Here is a 20,042-nt window from a genome sequence, read left to right as displayed (position 1 = left end):
CCTCCCACAGGCATTCAGCGGCCGCAGGAGGAAAATGGAGAGATGGGTTCCTCTATGCCAGTGTTTCTCAATCTTTTTCCAGTCAGGGCACCCTTGAAGTATACCCCTAGGTGAATGGGGCTGCACTGCAACCACCCTGCAACTGTGTGCATTGCATACAGTTGCAGTATAGTGATGATGCATTTAAGGGGTTAAAACAGGCCGACAGTAGACAACATATTGCCTCTTTACCATCTGTCAAATGCCTCTGAAAAGTGATCTGAGCATGGATCGCTTTTCAGAGGAACAGCATTTTTTTGCTGGTACTATGAACAAGCAAAAAAAATTAAAAAATCGCTTCTGATTGTACAGGTATAGGGGGTCAGGATTAAAACCGTATACCTAAAATGTGCATACATACATGTAAACACACACACACACACATGTATAAAAACACACATATATATAAAAACACACACACATATATATATATATAAATGCACATATGCACGCACATATAAACCAGTGGCGGCTGGTGCTCAAAGTTTTTAGGGGGGTGCTCTGGTAGTTCATTGATTCTTCCTGTCAGTGTGAAACTGCCTGCCCCTACAATGTACGGGCAGGCAGGTTACACTGAAAGTTTGTAGGAGACCTGCATAGCACCAGCGATCTGCTGATCACTGGTGCAATGCTTTCCAGGCTCCTAAAAAAAAAAAAAGTAAATGCACATTTTTTTTACCTGCAAAAATGTGCATTTATTTATTTATTTTTAAAGGTGAACTTATCCTTTACGAATATGTAAACCCAACATTTGATATTCCCGATATGTGCCTGCTGTACCATCTACTTGTAGGGGGGGTATTTATAATTTTTTTATATTTGGACACTAATGTTTTGCCTTTCATTTCTGTTTTAAACTGAATGGGTTCTTTTACAAGGTGAGGGTTTACATATACTTTAATTCCTCCCCATTTACAGGGTAACTACAAAACGGCTGTCAAGCTGTGATATCTTGGAATTATAGAACTTGAAATGTGAAATGATAAACAGTAAATAAGACACAGCACTTCATTTAAAAGTGCCTATAAATCCCCTCAAACAAAATAAAAAAAATGTTCAAACTCTGCAACATGTTATAACTTATGTATCAAAAGCAATTGTATCTATAAAACAAGAAAGTAAACTATTCTCTTAATATAAAAAAAAAAACCCAAGATAAAATAGCACTGAAAATAACATTCTTGTGAATCCAAAATCAAGTCCAAAACATCCAAGTGCTTGCGTTCTTCATGTTCTGTTTCTTCACATCACCATGTCAATGTAACTAGATGTAAAGTTAGAATGTAAAGAGAATGTCCAAGACCTGTGCTCCAAAAATATTCACAGACCTTACTGCAGGTTCAGGTCAAAAAGTGCTTGGTTGTCAATTAGTCTTTTCTAAACCCCTTCCTCCGGCATCAGCCTCAACTTCAGCTCTTCTCACACAATGTAAAACATGCTCCACATGGTGTTATAATGTAAAAACACATTTATTAAAACTCTGAAAACAATACCAGAACACTCCCATATAAATGTGACCAGCACTGGTATGACACATGAGCTATGAGTTGTGTCTCTCACACGCCAGACTACAGTTGGTGGGTGAGAGCAGGGCCAGGACAAGGAAGGGGGCAGGATGGGAGGGTGCCCCAGGCATTGGTATCATATTAGGTGGGGGGCACCACGTGAAGAGTTCCTGCTGCTACAAGCTGACAAGAGTAGTGACAGCAGAATCACTACTCCTGACAGAGCGGGACAGGACAAGTGAAATCTGGAGAGCAGAAGAGAGCCAGAAGGAGGTGCAGGTTGTGCTTTCTCTCTCCCCTCCAGCTCCTCCTCCTGCCACTCTCTGCTGCTGCATTGTGACTGTCAGATAAGGTCTGTGAAGGGTTTGCTTACTCACCCTCATCTCCACCCAGCAAAGAATGTGGGTAGGGGTGGAAACTCTGTAAAGTCCCAATCTGAAAGTGAGTGGTGTTCAAAGCCATGATCCCATACCTCTGCAGGTGCGGTATCTCTCCATACTGCTACCAGCTGCCTGTCAAAACTGTTAAAAGTCAGCACACAGCCATCTGCCATGTTGCATCTGGGGTCTGTGTGTTTGAGGGAGGGGAGAATTGCACTGGACATGGGGGGGATTAGAGTGTGCTGGGGAGGGGGGGGAGAGGATTATTGTAGGTGGGGGGGGGGATATGTGCTAGATAGAGGGATTAAAGGGGATGGAGAATTGTTAAGGGGGATTTGTGCTAGGAGGGGAATGTTTTGGCAGGATTTGAGAGGGGGAGGGGATTTGTGCTAGGAAGGGATTTTTTTAAGGGGAATTGCTAGGGGGGGAATTTGGGGAGGGGGGATTTGAGCTGGGCGAGATTTGTGCTTAGAGGGGAAATTTGAAGGGGGGGGGCATGGGCTGGGAGGGGGATTTGTGCTGGAGGCAGGATGTGTGCTCATGGTGAAATTTGGGGGAGGGGGGATTTGTGCTAGTAGGGATGATTAGGGGGGTTTGTGCTTGTAGGGAAATTTGGGGTGAAGGATTTGTGCTAGGAGGGGAAATTTGAGGGGTAATGGATTTGTGCTAAGATGGGTAATATTGGAGGGGGGATCTGTGCTAGGATGGGAGAATTGGGGAGGGAGAGGATATGAGCTAGGAGGGAAGATAGAGGACCAAAGATAAAGTGTAATAAAATATGTGGCGCTACCTCAATCTCAATATGACAAAATCAAATGAACAGAGTAGTCAAAAAACCTAAATAATATGCCAAAATAATAACTGAAAATAAAAATAAAAATAGATGCAAGAATAATGTGTATACCAACAATGCGCAAAGTACACACACTGAAACAATAAGACCCAAAGGACAATCAGTGTGAACAACGTCACATGATATAGTATGTGTCCAATCAAGTGTGAACTTCTAGCATAACCACCAATAATGAATACAATAACTGTGAACAATAGAATGCGTGTCCAATCAATTCACATAACCTAACATAAGATATAATAATATGTGAAAATACCAAGTGCAATGCACCAACAACCGATGCAATAATCCAGTGCGACTCCCAGAAAGGGAATAATTCCAAAGTGCAATGTGCTTACAATATGAAATAATATGCAGATAAACAGATGAAATAAATAATGTCAATATTGGCATGTGATGTAGTAAGTGTCCAATCCACTGGGAACTAGTACCAAAATAACATCAAACGAAAATAAAGGTGAAAATATGTTGTGCAGTCAAATACCATGCAATGCAATTTTCAATGCGACTTCAGGTAAAAAATAATATATTGTGCAGTCCAAAAACATGCAATGCAATTTTCGATGCGACTTCAAATGTGAACAGCAAATCAACTTTAATAAAGTCACGTGTGGTGTGACGCAACGCGTCAGAGAGGGAGGAGCCACGTGCCGCTGCTTCCAGGGTACAACCGAACCCCGAAGCTTATACTTTCGTTTGCTGATCGTTTTTTATCTTAAATTATTTTAAATCTACTACACTATGGAGCCCACTCTTTTCCTTTCATTATATATCTGAGAAATACCATTTGAGTGTGGGAGAGTGCCATTCCTTCCTTTACCAACCTATACTCCCTCTGGGAGCTGGGATCTCGATTGGAAATCGATTCTGGAAGCCGCTCCGGTGTCTACATCCCTGCCCACCTATGGATCTAAGCTTGATTGGGCCCATTGGGGGCCACAACTGCAGATGAGAGGCTGGGGGAGTTGGTCACCGCACATTGGAATAAAACTGGATGCACTAGACATCTGCCACCATTGCACTTGCACTTTTTCTCACTTTTAGAAGGACTTCTTGCTGTTCACATTTGAAGTCGCATCAAAAATTGCATTGCATGTTTTTGGACTGCACAATATATTATTTTTCACCTGAAGTCGCATTGAAAATTGCATTGCATGGTATTTGACTGCACAACATATTTTCACCTTTAAAATAAAAATAAAAATGAAACAGCCCTCGCGCTACTAAGATGTGTTCAAAATAATTGAAATACAGAGGGCAACCCTCATAAATTAGGAAATAAACAAAGTGCGTGTCGTGCAATAAAGTGCAATCCAATACAGTGAAAAAGCTGTCTGCAGCAGAATCTAACAGTGTTCACATTCCACTCATCATATATAAAATCATATAGTGATTCCGTGCTACGGAAATAATAAAAGTGCAAAAGTGCCTAATAAATAAAATAAACAGTGTACAAATAGTGCCCAATATATTGGGATAATAAAGTATAAAGGTGATTAGTCCATAAATTGGTATGATAATCCAGGGGCATTAGATTAAATGTGGTGATTGTCTATTAATCCAGCATTTTGCAATAAATGTCCAAAAAAAGAAAAAAGAAGAAGTTTCTTCGAAAATGCGTTTAGATGAACCACACAGTAATAAGGCGAAAAGTGTACAATCCCATAAATGAGCTCACAGAACCCTCACCTTGATAACTTGAAATATCAGCATAAGACAATGTACAGGAATCTGTTCCGCTGTTCCAACATCCAAAACCAGGGGGTCCTCCGTTCCACCTAGTATTAAACATGAATGGATACTTCACATCCACGTCCTCATACAGTCTCGTACTCCCAGAGAGGGAGGGGGGGATACTAGGAAGGGATGGGAGAGATAGAGAACTCCAATAGTGTAGTATGTTTATAATTAAAATATAGTTTTATTAATAGAATAGGCTGGACCCTTACATCAAAGTATTAAAAAACAAGCATATAACAGATCGTATGGAGTTTGGACGCCGTTCTCACGTCACTTCCGGTATTATTCAACCTCCGGCCACTCCCTCTGGAGTTTTCGAAGAAACTTCTTCTTTTTTCGGACATTTATTGCAAAATGCTGGATTAATAGACAATCACCACATTTAATCTTATGCCCCTGGATTATCATACCAATTTATGAACTAATCACCTTTATACTTTATTATCCCAATATATTGGGCACAATTTGTACACTGTTTATTTTATTTATTAGGCACTTTTGCACTTTATTATTGCTATAGCGCGGAATCACTATATGATTTTATATATTTTCACCTTTATTTTCGTTTGATGTTATTTTGGTACTAGTTCCCAGTGGATTGGACACTTACTACATCACATGCCAATATTGACATTATTTATTTCATCTGTTTATCTGCATATTATTTCATATTGTAAGCACATTGCTCTTTGGATTTATTCCCTTTCTGGGAGTCGCACTGGTTTATTGCATCGGATGTTGGTGCAATGCACTTAGTATTTTCACATATTATTATATCTTATGTTAGGTTATGTGAATCGATTGAACACGCATTCTATTGTTCACAGTTATTGTATTCATTATTGGTGGTTATGCTAGAAGTTCACAATTGATTGGACACATACTATATCATGTGACGTTGTTCACACTGATTGTTCTTTGGGTCTTATTGTTTCAGTGTGTGTACTTTGCGCTTTGTTGGTATACACTTTATTCTTGCATCTATTTTTATTTTCAGTTATTATTTTGGCATATTATTTAGGTTTTTTGACTATTCTGTTCATTTGATTTTGTCATATTGAGATTGAGGTAGCGCCACATATTTTATTACATTTTATTATTAGGGTTATGTGAGTACACTTTTTTATGTTGGCGGCTCCTTGTGTTTTATTTATCAGTGTGATTTTTGCGCATTAGTTGTTTGCATTGCAGTGAGAGAAAGGGGAATTTTTGTTTGGGGAGAATTTTGGCTTGCAAAGGAAATATATGCTTAGGGGGGTTAGCATGCAGATTGTTGGTTGATTTTTTTTTGGGGGGGGGGGGGGGTTGCTGACACATATGCCTGATATATCTTGGGGGGGGGGGCAGTCTGGGTCCTAGATCTTGTCCTGACAAGTGAGACACAGCTCATAAAAGGGAACATTCCAGCACCTGGATCTATTACTGTATATATTACTTGTCATACCAAAGCAGGCCCATGCACTTTTATCTGTGAATGTTTGGAATTGGATGTTTTGGAGTTCATTTTGTTTCACAAAAACTTTATTTTGTTATAATGTTATTTTACTTACTTTACTTTACTTACTAAAACTGAATTTTATATAGGGCTTGTTCATGCCAGTTGAGGTGCAGAAACATATGCAAAATTGCAAGTTTTCCTGCACAAAAAATATGCTGCCTTGTGCAGAAGTGTGTGCATTTCCATGCGTATGCGCCCACCAATACTCATGAAAATGCAGTGCCATGCAGTTTAGTGGGGTGAAATTGTACCTTTTTTGCGTGTTTCATGCTCATAGGACAGCCCATTGAAATGAATTGGCTGCCCTAAAATGAAATGCGGTATGCAGGAAGGCACAAAAAAACATTTAGCATAAAACAGTGGGATTGATACAGATCTTGCTGCACATCCTAGATTCTGTTGATTTTTTTATAGTTGTATGTGTCCCTGTTGGGGATATTCACCATGCGATTTGTGTCCATTGGTGCCTTATGTCTCCTATGGGCAACGCTATCGACCACATCCTATTTGGTGCCCGATTCCTCCCTTCTCTTTGTAATGTAAAAGTGAATTAAAACAAGGACCACTAACCTAAAAACGCATATGATAATTGTTATCATGGTAATTTTCAACCATGCAGCATTTATTTATATCTCTCATTACTAAAAAAACAACAGTGGTTATGGCAAATAATTGATCCTTAGCTTAGCTAATTGCCCCTAATATTAATAAAGAATTCCCTTTTAAAAGCCGTGGGAACTTAGGAAAGTCAGGTGCATGATTCAGTCTAACAGCATCTACATAGAACAGAAATAAGAGTGACTGACTCTACTGTATAATGTAAGATCCCAAATATATGAAGGGGTACTGCCAATCTGTTATGCTATCTACACAAACATTCAGTTCATTATGTCTTAAAGATGACAATTTAATTCATGCAAAATTTGTTTTTTCATTTAGGCTCAGAATAGTCATTATTATTATTATTATTATACGCGATTTATATAGTGCCAACAGTTTACGCGGCGCTTTACAAAGTATAGGGGGGACAACACAATTACAGTACAGTTCAATACAAAAGGTACAGGAGGGCCCTGCTCGTAGAGCTTACATTCTAAAGGGAGGATGTGGTGGTATAAAAGGTAATAGCTGCAGAGAATAATTTGATGGGGGTGGCTCGGGGATAGTTATGTGGGTGTGGGATAGGCTTCCCTGAATAAATTAGTTTTCAGGGATCTCCTAAAGGTGGACAGGGTAGGGGCTGATTGGACATACTGGGGCAGGGAGTTCCAGAGGATGGGAGAGGCTCTGGAGAAGTCCTGAAGGCGAGCATGGGAGGAGGTAACAAGGGAGCTAGAGAGCAGGAGGTCCTGGGAGGAGCGGAGGGGACGATTTGGGCGATATCTGCAGATGAGGTTGGTGATGTAGATGGGGGCGATGTTGTGAATGGCCTTGCATGTTATGGTTAGCATTTTGAATTTTACATGGTGGGGTAGGGGAAGCCAGTGAAGAAATTGAGAGAGAGGGGCGGCAGTCACGGATCGATTAGTGAGGTGCATTAGTCTAGCAGCAGCATTCATAATAGACTGAAGGGGGATAGCCTGCTTAAGGGTAGGCCATTAGGGAGAGAGTTGCAGTAGTCAAGGCGGGAAATAATCAAAGAGTGAATAAGTTGCTTTGTGGTGTCGTTAGTCAGGAAGGGTCGAATTCTGGAGATGTTGAGGAGGTTAAGGCGGCAGGATTTAGCCAGTGATTGGATATGGGGGCTGAAGGAGAGGTCAGAGTCAAGGATTACACCCAGGACCCTGGCATGTGTGGAGGGACCAATGATTGTGTTGTTGATATTAATGGTGAAGTCACAGGGGGGGAACGTGAAGGAGGAAATATAACAAGCTCAGTTTTATAAAGATTAAGTATGAGGAAGTGGTGTGACATCCATACCGATATGTCATTCAGTAAGTTTGAGATTCGTGAGGAGATCGAGGGGGTGAGTTGAGGAGTGGAGAGATAGATCTGGGTGTCATCGGCATGGAGGTGGTATTGGAAGCCATGGGAGGTTATCAACTGGCCCAGGGAAGAGGTATAGAGTGAGAATAGGAGAGGCCCAAGGACGGAGCCTTGGGGTACCCCAGCAGAAACAGGAAGGGGAGCGGAGGAGATGGAGTTGTAAGTGAAAGTGCGCTGAGATAGGTAGGAGGAGAACCAGGATAATGCAGAATCACAGAGGCCAAGGGAGTGTAATTTGCTGAGGAGGAGCAGGTGGTCAACTGTGTCAAAGGCAGCAGAGAGGTCTAAAAGTATGAGTATGGAGTAGTGGCCATTGGTTTTAGCAGTTAGTAGGTCGTTGGTGAGTTTTAGTAGGGCAGTTTCAGTAGAATGTTGTGGGCGGAAGCCAGACTGTAGGGGGTCGAGAAGGTTGTTGTCCGTGAGGTAGCGACTCATTTTGTCATGAACAAGGCATTCGATGAGCTTGGAGGCAAGCGGGAGCAGGGAGATGGGTCATTTATTGGTTCTTTTTTTTTTTTTAAATAATTTATTGTTTTTTCCAACAAGAAAAGGACAGTGTATCAGACAAAAAGAACATGTTTAGGTATATCCTGAAGAATGAGGTAGAACCAAGAACAGGTAAACTTATGTTCCGCACACAGGCGGAATACTTGAGAAGTACAACAAATGTCCATACAGAAAATGTACAGTATCTCACAAAAGTGAGTACACTCCTCACATTTTTGTAAATATTTTATAATATCTTTTCATGTGACAACACTGAAGAAATTACACTTTGCTACAATGTAAAGTAGTGAGTGTACAGCTTGTATAACAGTGTAAATTTTCTGTCCCCTCAAAATAACTCAACACACAGCCATTAATGTCTAAACCGCTGGCAACAAAAGTGAGTACACCCCTGAGTGAAAATGTCCAAATTGGACCCAAAGTGTCAATATTTTGTGTGGGCACCATAATTTTCCAGCACTGCCTTAACCCTCTTGGGCATGGAGTTCACAAGAGCTTCACGGGTTGCCACTGGAGTCCTCTTCCACTCCTCCATGACGACATCATGGAGCTGGTGGATGTTAGAGACCTTGCGCTCCTCCAACAGATGCTCAATAGGGTTTAGGTCTGAAAACATGCTTGGCCAGTCCATCACCTTTACCCCCAACTTCTTTAGCAAGGCAGAGGTTATCTTGGAGGTGTGTTTGGGGTCGTTATCATGTTGGAATACTGCCCTGCGGCCCAGTCTCTGAATTGAGGGGATCATGCTCTGCTTCAATATGTCACAGTACATGTTGGCATTCATGGTTCCCTCAATGAACTGTAGCTCCCCAGTGCTGGCAGCACTCATGCAGCCCCAGACCATCACACTCCCACCACCATGCTTGACTGTAGGCAAGACAAACTTGTCTTTGTACTCCTCACCTGGTTGCCGCCACACGCTTTACACCATCCGAATCAAATAAGTTTATCTTGGTCTCATCAAACCACAGGACATGATTCCAGTAATCTTTAGTCTGCTTGTCTTCAGCAAACTGTTTGCGGGCATTCTTGTGCATCATCTTTAGAAAAGGCTTCCTTTTGGGATGACAGCCATGCAGACCAATTCGATGCAGTGTGTGGCGTATGGTTTGAGCACTGACAGGCTGACCCCCCCCACTCCTTCAACCTCTGCAGCAAGGCTGGCAGCACTCATACGGCTATTTCCCAAAGACAACCTTTGGATATGACGCTGAGCACCTGCACTCAACTTCTTTGGTCAACCATGGCGAGGCCTGTTCTGAGTGGAACATGTCCTGTTAAACCACTGTATAGTCTTGGCCACCTTGCTGCAGCTCAGTTTCAGGGTCTTGGCAATCTTCTTAAAGCCTAGGACATCTTTATGTAGAGCAACAATTCTTTTTTTCAGATCCTCAGAGAGTTATTTGCCATGAGATGAGATGCCATGTTGAACTCCCAGTGACCAGTATGAGAGAGTGAGAGCGATAACACCAAATTTAACACACCTGCTCCCCATTCACACCTGAGAACTTGTAACACTAATGAGTCACATGACACCGGGGAGAGAAAATGGCTAATTGTGCCCAATTTGGACATTTTCACTTGGGGTGTACTTACTTTAGTTGCCAGTGGTTTAGACATTAATAGCTGTATGTTGAGTTATTTTGAGCGGACAGCAAATTTACACTGTTATACAAGCTGTACAGCCTAAAAGAGGTACATATATAATTTTGCAGCATTGTATCATGGTAATTATGTTGGCTAGGGTTCAAGGGCGAGTAGTTGGCCAACCCCTATTGCTGTTGGTTGACATAGAAGTGGAGCGAAAAAAAGGTGAGGGTGACCTGGGGTGGTACGAGAGTTTGTCGCTGAAATAGGAAGGCGATACCCATGAGGTTAGGAGCTGGAAGGGTGAAGATACAAAGGGGTGTGGGTGATGCTTGATTCAGGTGTAGGTTAATGCATTCCAAATCTTGGTCTTAAGGAGAGTGTAGACCAGCGGGAGGAAGGGGGGTTCCAGTAGATGCTGAAGAGGGGGATGGGGTACCAGGATGGTCAGAAGTTGGTAATGTGTTAGCGATGAAAGATGACCATTTGCATTGGAAGCGGGATGATGGTCCATGCCTGGATAGGTATGCATCAAGATTTTCTTTATCCAGCAGGCTTGTGAGATCGTTTTTGACATCCTGGATTGTGGGGGGGCTGGGGGGGGGGACGACCAATTCTTGAGTATCGCACATCTGGCTGACCGATTTCTTGCCGAGGGAAAGATGTCCTTTGTGGGGGGGCATTCCGTGACCTTTAGAGCAAGGTTTTGCACCTGATTCCAGAATGAATATATATGACGGCAGAGCCAAAGTCTATGAAGCCAAGAAGCTTTCTCCTGGCTGCACAGAGGGCATAGGTGTTTGTGAGATTGTTGAGTTGGCGGCAGGGAAAGGATGTAGGCACGGTGCATTATTTTGAATTGTTGCTCTTGCCAGAATTCATTGGTGACATATGAACAGGTAGAATTGTATCCACTTTTGATGATACTCACTGCTTCTGGTGAGTTAAGGTCAGAGTTCCAAGATGCAACAGATGTTGCCAGTAAGGGTTTGCTGAGACGTGTGTTTTAAAGGTTTGTAGATGTCAGAGATTTTGAATTGTTGGCGTTCCAGTAAAGTATCCAGAATAGAGTTCTGAAAGCATTGAAGTTTGTTCGACATAGACTTGAGACATGTTGGATAGCTTGATGGATGAGCAGAAAGTGATGTTGCGGAAGCTCGTAATAAACCAAGGTATGGGAGACTGGTTTAGCGTTTCCTGTATGCAAGTCAAATAATTGGGTGAAGTGTTTTAGCTTCTGGTGGGCCCAGATTTTGAGTCCTGAGTGAGATGTGGTAGAAGAGAAGGATGGATTCTCATGGATTGGAAGGTGTTGGGAAACGCATGGGGAGAGATTTAATTTGCGTCTGACCTCCCGCCAGGCAATCATCGTGTCTCTAGAAAGCAAGTTGTGGCAGAGGTGAGAAGGGGTGGATCATAGTTTACAGTGGAGAAAAGCTGGTAGGTCGTATGGGGCGGCCAGTTGAGTCTCCAGCTGTACATAGAGGTGTTCGCTATTCAGTACAGGCATATTCTTATAAGACAAGATAAATTATATACTCTAATATTGAGGAGGTTGGCTCCCCCCTTGCTCTTCGGGAGGACTAGTTTGTTTAATGAAGTATGGGAAGTCGTCTCTGCCAGAGAAAAAGGGATAAGGCTTTATGTAAGATCCATATGTCTTTATTACATTTATTGGTTCTAAGGAGATATACAGTAATTTGTATGCCTTTTTATTATGTATGAATATTTTTTTCAATGAAGCTCAGATGAAAGCTGATGACGATATTGTAATGAAAACTAAGTAAAAGAATAGAGCTTTAGTCTTTTGCGCTAATATAACTAATTCGAAGATGTGTTTATTATACATTGGTATTAATCTATGTATGCTTGTAGGTGGACTGGATTCTGCTACATCCAAGGCAAGGTTTCAAACTCCAATACCCATCATGCCTTTTGAAATTTGCAGCCAGCCCAGATATTGGGAGAGCCATCTTACTACATCAATGTTATGCACTGGATTTGACTCACTTGCGAAGCTTAAGTCTAGTTGTAGAGTAAGTACATTTTGCACGTACAGTAGTTTAATTTTATTTTAAGCGTGGTACACCTGATTTACCAATACAAGTGTTTTTTCTTTGTAGTGGATTACTTTGTGTTTAGCGACCCTAAAGACAACATTTTAGAACTTACTGCTGGGTGGGTGATTGCAAATGTGGATCCAGCATAAGAATACAACATTGTATAAAAGCCACTTAGTTTCCTGACTCTTGTAAGGCTCGTGCCTGTTTCTGCAGTAAAACTTCCTTTGTAAATAGTTATTTCCTTAAAGTGTTTTCTGTTAATTGGAGAATAGTTCCTTATTTCATATCCCTACATATGGTAACACATATGCCTACCTAGTACACTCCCCTAGTGGTAACAGCAAAAGGCATGTCTTCAGGATACTGATGATCAGTTAGAGATGTTGTACTTACATGGCCACCATTCACTGGTTACAATCCTTATGCCCTGTTCACACGATCGCACATTCCGACTACAAAATCCATGTTTTTTTTCTGATGGATGTTGGCCCAAACTTGTCTTGCATTTACACGGTCACACAAATCTTGTCGGAAATTCCGATCGCCAAGAAAGCGGTGACGTACAACACGTACGACGAGCTGAGAAAAATGAAGTTCAATAGCCAGTGTGGCTCTTCTGCTTGATTCCGAGCATGCGTGGAACTTTGTGTGTCGGAATTGTGTACACACGATCGGAATTTCTGACAACGGATTTTGTTGTCGGAAAATTTGAGATCCAGATCTCAAATTTTGTGTGTCGAAAATTCTGATGGAAAATGTCCGATGGTGCCTATACACGGTCGGAATTTCCGATAACAAGCTCCCATCAAACATTTTCCGTCTGAAAATCTGACCGTGTGTATGGGGCATTGGTGTGCTGCAGTGCCAAGCTTAGCAGTCTTCTTCAGTATGCCTCTTGTATTGTATTCATTTTGTATGTTGCAAATTGTTTGGAATGTTAAGACCAGGGCTTTTTTTTAGGGGGAACGTGGTGGAACTCAGTTCCACCACCTCTGGCTCAGACTCTTTGGTGCCTGCTCACCACAATCACTTGTAAACACAGAAGTCCGGTTTCTGTGTTTACAAGTGACAGCTCTGCACTCTGTGTGTAATCCCCATGAACTCTGCACTCTGTATGTAATGCAATCCTGATATTTAATGCCACTTTAAGACCCTTCTACTGTTTGTGAAATATGACCACACCCACTATTTGATGTGATTTGGAGGGTGTGTGTGGGGGAGGGGTTTTGGGGGGCGTAGTTGAGTTCCAGCACCTATTGTTTGAGAAAAAAAGCCCTGGTTAAGACCATGCTAAGATGTGCATGGGAATCCACTGGCACTTGTGGCCTTATGATTGAGAGTTTAAGGCAATGTGAGTGCTGTCAACAATATGTAATCCCCAAGGCTTTCAAACCGGGGGAAAACATGTATTTTACACAGGTTCTTGGGCTGTCTGTGAAGAGAATAAGCTGTCCTATGCTGTTGCCTGAAAAACACACCAAAAACTCAGTAAAAAAAAAGTGTCGAGTCACACAGGTGTAAATACGGCCTTAAGCCAAACTCCCTGAAACTTAAAAATGCTGAAACCCCCCCTCCTCCACACACACACACACACACTGCATTTGTAATCACTTGTTATGTCTCGTTGATAGCAGAACAAGCTGCATCATTTATCTGTCTCCCTGCTCCAGCCTGTTCCAGCACCCTCCTCCTTTGCCCAAAGCCTCGGTCTATGGGGGAAGCTTCGGTATCATTAGGGACATTAACTCTGTATAGTAGATTACAGAGCAGCTGCGGAGGACCGGTCTCATCACTGGAGGAACCCTGCTGGAACGAGTAATAAGGTAAGTATTTTCTCCTTAACCCTCGGCCCTAGACCAGACATCAGTAAATGGTGGACCGAGTCACTGTGCTATCTGCACTGGGCGCGGCTCTGCTATTTAGGAGCTGACTCTTACGCTCAGCCACCATCACTGCTGTCACTGAGCTAACATCGGAAGCAGGACAGCTCTGGATGGTCAACAGGAGGCACATCAGTCTAGAGTAGACATTGGAGGCAGGACAGTTCCGGATGGAGAGCAGGAACTGCCAAGTTAACTTTTCAAGTTAACCAGCAGGTGATTGGTTGCTAGCAACCAATCACAAGCTGGTTACCAGGAAAAGTTGTGCAGCTCCCACCCTCCATTTGGAACTGTCCTGCCTCCAATGCCTGCTCTAGACTGATGTGCCTCCCATTGGCCATCCGAAGCTGTCCTACTTCCGATGTTAGCTCGGTGAGGATGACAGCAGCGATGGTGGCTGAGCGAAAGATATGAATATAAAGGGGGAACCCCGCGCCAAAAATACCAAAGGAAAATGGTGTGGATGTCCCCCCCAAAATCCATACCAGGCCCTTCAGGTCTGGTATGGATATTAAGGGGAACCCTGCACCAATTTTTTTTTTTAAATGGCGTGGGGGTCCCCCAGGCACTATATACTCTAAACAGCAGTATATATAACTAAATAACCTGCCTGCTTAATCTAACTCAAGCTATCTCTCTGTGCACATCAACAACACTACACACAGCCGCTATGTAAGCAGCCTTATATAGTGTGGGGTGTGGACTTAGTCCCCCTGAGCCATGATTGGCCAAAGGCACCCTGTCTTTGGGCAATTATGGCTCTCTCAGCAGAACGCGCTGTGATTGGCCAAAGCATGCAGGTCAGGTGCATGCTTTGGACAATCCTCATACAGGTCAGGTGCATGCTTTGGACAATCATCATACAGCAATGCACTGCGATCTCGCAGTGCATTATGGGGCGTTCTGCGGCACTCGAATTTCCTGCGAACGCCCCATAATATTCGCTGTTCTGCGAACGAGCTAACACCCGATGTTCGAGTCGAACTTATGTTCGACCGAACATCAAGCTCATCCCTAATATGAACATGGTATTTGTTTGCTTTAAGAGGATAATCTGGTCATCCTAGTTTATCTTATTGCTGATTAAGTTTCCTTTGTCCAGATAATATCAGATATTCACAGGTTACATTATTACAACATGAATGATTGTGGTGCTTCTACTGTGATACCTTGAAGAGTCAAAAAGGGTTTCACTTACAAAACAAAATATTTTCTACAGATGGACTCAAAGATAGCTTGGTAAAAATATTACATTTATATATACGCTATACAGCTCAGATTTTCTGAGATTGTTATTATACGCAGGATATGGCAAATTTAATCTTTGGTTGTTCTATGACTTAAAGGAGTTTTAAAGGCAGAATGTTTTTTATCTTAATGCATTCAATGCGTTAAGATAAAAAATCTTTTGTGTGTAGCAGCCCTCTAATTACTTACCTGAGCCCCATCTCTCTCCAGCGATGTCCACAAATGTCTATGCCGTCCAGGACACTCCTCCTGATTGGCTGAGACACAGCAGAGGCGCCAATGGCTCCCGCGGCTGTCAATTTAAAGTCAGTCAACCAATCAGGGCAGAGAGGAGCAAGGCCAGGACTGAGCTCCATGTCTGAATGGACACATGGAGCTGTGACTCGGCTCCAGTGCCCCCATTGGAAGCTGCTGACTGTGGGGGCACTCGATAGGAGGGAGGGGCCAGGAGCAACATAGAGGGACCTGAGAAGAGGAGGATCCGGGCTGCTCTGTGCAAAACCAACTGCCCAGAGGAGGTAAGTATGACATGTTTAATATATTGTTTTTTTTTTTTTTTAAACGAGACTTTACAATCACTTTAATGTGCCTTATAAATATCTGTCACTTAAATTGACTCTCTTGCTGGATTAAAATAATGTAAAATAGTGGGAACTGCAAAAGAAATTACTTTATATTTACCTGTCCCACAACCCATTCCTTCAGTCTTTACTGTCTTGTTAATCAGCAACCTGATCACCTGCTGCATTCTGTGGTTCCTACTGACAGCTCCTATGACTCAACACTAATATAGGGATCAGGGAAGGAACCACAGACGTGGCAGGGAATGCATGACATAGCTCTTGAACAAAGCAAAGATCAGATAAACAAAAGGCTGGACAGCTGGGTATAAAACCTCATCTTTTGCAGGTCCTGCTGTTTTTAAAACCCAGCAATGGAATGACTTTAAAATGATGAGGTTCTGTGCAGCAAAAAAGTGTGTTTGTGTGTGTGTAAGGTGGGGGGGTATAGTGATGCTTTGTTACATTGTATCATTTTATATAATGTATTATGTGATAACTTTCTTTTCAGAGTGACGCAGAAGGAGCTTTGATTTGTAAATCTACTACAGGCACTGCCTGGGAACTTCAAGGAATTGCAAGCTTTGGGCCAAAGAACTGTCTGGTGGATAGAAAGCCTCAGGTCTTCACCAGAGTGTCAGCCTACAAGGAGTGGATTTCAGACCAGATCAAAAAATACACTTATGAAAAAACCTTTGCATAGGCCATTCTACATTTAATATTTGGACTGCACTAAAAGCAAATGCAACCATATTTATACTTAATGAGGAACAGCTAATTACACAACTAAAATACCTAAATGGGAATTTTTTTTTTTACCTATTAAATGGTTTGTAATTTTGTTCAGCATAGTTGTGATTCACATACCTGTAGGCAGAGAACTGACTCAAGAAACTGCAAGGAAATGAGCTTTTCTGCTGCCTAACTGTGCAGTATACCACGCATCTCACAACTGACTGATTAGAGTTGCAAATCCTTTGGTAGGTAAAACAATTCACACTTATATATTTCAAATGTGTATTTAACTTTTTGCCTGGAGTTCCACCCTAAATGGAGTTCGAACACAAAATAAAATTGTACATTTCTGTTCTTTTTAATGTACATTGCCACATCTCATCAGTATACGTTAATATTTGTAAGATCTTTGTATCTGTGTAAAATTAAAGAAATAATTACAAACCTGGATTTCAGTTGCCCTAATATGTCAGTTATGTTGTTTTAGAAGTGTTAAATATGAAGTTTAGCTTAAAAAAAAATCTCTACAGCTTTAGTTATTACTTATTACTTAATTAAGTATATTCCATGATGTGCAGGCTGATGGATTCTGAAGAAATTTTAATTGCAGGGATGCCTGTCCTCTTCCTGCTACTGAAATTCTGGCGCTGTGGGGGTTAGCAGCTTCGGATCTCTGTTCTCAGTTGCACTAAAGATGATCTGATGGGGACACGTCCCCTCCTGCCCTTTGCTCCATTGAGAAAAGTTCTTTCATTGATTACCCTGCTTGTAACAGGGTTTGTGAATGGAGGAGAGAATCTTGTGACTGATTAGACTCTCTGCCATTTACATATTGTACTACAGGCAGTGTAATCAGTGAAAACATTTTTTTGAGGAGAGGGCAGGAGAGGGTGTGTCATTGTTGGATCATCTTAAGTGCAGCTGAGGCCGGGTTCACACTGCTCCGACATGAAAGTTGCGTGACTTCTGATCTGACTTTGCCCTGTGACTTTGTTTCGGTATCCAACTTTAATGAACAGGATCTGACTTGAGATGAGTGCGACTTGAGTCTGGTATGGATTTTCATGCCAAATTTACAAAAAAAAAAAAAATGTTGTGAGGTCCCCGTCCCCCCAAATCTATACTAGACCCTTAGGTCTGGTATGAATTTTGAGGGGAAACTCCATTCCAAAATTAAAAAAAAAAAAAAAGCCCCCCCCCCCCCCAAATCCATATCAGATTCTTATCCAAGCATGCAGCCTGGCAGGCAAGGAAAGGAGGGGACAAGCAAGGCCCCCCATCCTAAACTATACATGGGGGGCTTTGGGGCTCTGCCCCCCACCCCAAAGCACCTTGTCCACATGTTGATGGGGACAAGGGTCTCTTCCCTGCAACCTTGGGCTGTGGTTGTGGGGGTATTCGGGCATGGGGCTTATCGAAATCTGGAAGTCCCTTCCAGAGCCTCCAGATCTTGCCCCCCCATGTGAATGCTACCCATTCACCAAAAAAAAAAGTGTAGTGTAACAAACATGAGGCAGTCCTTTATTAAAAATGAATAATGTCCCTCGATGTAGATCCAACGTCAATCACCATTTCTTCCTCCGACCCATTCAAAAAAAAAAATGCTTCTCCCCCAACTAATGTCCTGGCTGTTTTGGCAGCTCCCGTGTCTGACAGTTTCTTTGGGCGTGGCCATGTGGTGACAAAATATGGAGACCCTAACGCTTGTGACATCACAAGGGGGCAGAGGACGACATTGTTTGGTATGGACCTAAGGGTCTGGTATGGATTTGGGGGGGGACCCCACGCCTTTTTTTTCAATACATTTTGCATTGCTAACATTGCCTCTGAGCAGTGAAGATGCTGATTCAACTTGGATGCGACTTCCATTCAATTAAATGGGCTGAAATCGCATCAAAGTCAGACCAAAGTAGTGCAGGAACCTTTTCAAAAGTCGGACCGACACAAGTCGGTTAAGATGGCTCTCACGGGGGGAACCATTGATTTTGACATGTCATGTGACTTGTGCTCTCAAAGTCAGATCGCTTGTCGCACCAGTGTGAACCTGCCCTTAGACCAGTTCAGCAGCAGAAAGAGGACAGCCCTGCAGTGAATATTTTTGCAGAATCCAGAGGCATATACATCGTAGGACATAGTTCATTACAGGTAAGTAGTGCAAATAAAGTTGTAAAGGAAGACTTCAGCGTGAAAATGAACTGTAGAAGTATTTGGGGCTGCCTTGAAAATAGGGGCAGAACATAGGTTGGGCCACCCTGACACCATTCCTTCCTGCTTTTTAGAGAGGTATAACAATAAAAATAGAGAGGATGTCTGTTTGCCACACATTCAGTCCTGTGTTGATGTGACTTAACTGCCCGGTGTTGGTGCTAGACTCTTCCCACACAAGACACCCTTGCAGTCATTCAAGAGTATCAAAGAGCCACATGTGTTAAACGAGACTGTACAGTTTAGCCTGCCATGCAATCGATAGGACCATTGTTAACTGAATAATAAAAAATACATTTCTGTGTCCAGTTTAAGGATAGGTTCCCATCTATGCATGTGTAGTTGATGCATTTTTGAGGCCGTTTTCCAGCGCATATTTTCGTGCTCTTTTTTATGCATTTTTAATGCATTTTTGGAATGTGTTAATGTTGCTAGGAGGAGGTGTCTGTTGTCATGCAGTAAATGCACCCAAAACACATGTACATGCGTTTTTTATGCAATTCCATTGAAGTTTATGGAGCCAAAAATGCACCGTGCTGTGTTTAAAAAAAGTCCCTGCACCTTTCCAAAATACACACCGGTTGAAACTGCATAGATGTGAATATGACCTATAAGAACTAATTTTAAATTAACTAGTGATTTTCTACAAATTTTCAAATGCACTACAAAAAGCATAGGTGTGAACCTAGCCTAATGCCGTGTACACACGGTCGGACTTTTGGACCAAACTTGTCAGACGGAACAAATCTGTCGGACAATTCGACCTTTTGTGGGCTTCATCGGACCTGCAGCAGACTTTTTCGGTTGAAAATCAGACGGACTTTAGATTTGGAATATGTCTCAAATCTTTCCGACGGACTCGGGTGCGGTAGAAAAATCCGCTCGTCTGTATGCTAGTCCGACGGACGAAAACCGACGCTAGGGCAGCTATTGGCTACTGGCTATCAACTTCCTTATTTCAGTCCGGTCGTACATCATCATGTACAAATCTGTCAGACTTTGATGTGATTGTGTGTAATCAAGTCCGTTCGTTCGAAAGTCCGTCGGAAAACCGTCAAAAGTCCATCGAAAGTCCGTCAGAAAGACCGCCGGACCTTTTGATGCCGAAAAGTCCGCCCGTGTGTACACGGCATTAGAAAGAAGCGGTAAAGCATAACCTTTGTGTAGCAGGAATCAGAAACTGCATTTGTAGAAAACAAGATTTTTAACATTAGGACATACTGTACACCAAGATGATCCTTTTTTAAATCACAACA

The 20,042-nt window shown here is 42.3% G+C and overlaps 1 protein-coding gene across 1 annotated transcript in view; it reads left to right on the top strand.

The window, feature by feature from the left end:
• The window catches only part of LOC141127440 (ovochymase-2-like), a 96,490-nt gene extending 79,517 nt beyond the window's left edge, over positions 1-16,973 (top strand). The window contains exons 24-25 of the mRNA XM_073613877.1: positions 11,971-12,131; positions 16,358-16,973. Of these exons, the coding sequence (XP_073469978.1) occupies positions 11,971-12,131; positions 16,358-16,549 (353 nt within the window). The 3' untranslated portion in view covers positions 16,550-16,973. The remainder of the gene's footprint in view (positions 1-11,970; positions 12,132-16,357) is intronic.
• The last annotated feature ends 3,069 nt before the right edge of the window (positions 16,974-20,042 follow it).

This window comes from Aquarana catesbeiana, linkage group LG01 (assembly GCF_042186555.1).
Source record: "Aquarana catesbeiana isolate 2022-GZ linkage group LG01, ASM4218655v1, whole genome shotgun sequence".
Taxonomy (NCBI): domain Eukaryota; kingdom Metazoa; phylum Chordata; class Amphibia; order Anura; family Ranidae; genus Aquarana; species Aquarana catesbeiana.
The sequence above is the reverse complement of the archived record's forward strand: the minus strand, read 5'-3'. Positions and strand labels throughout refer to the sequence as shown.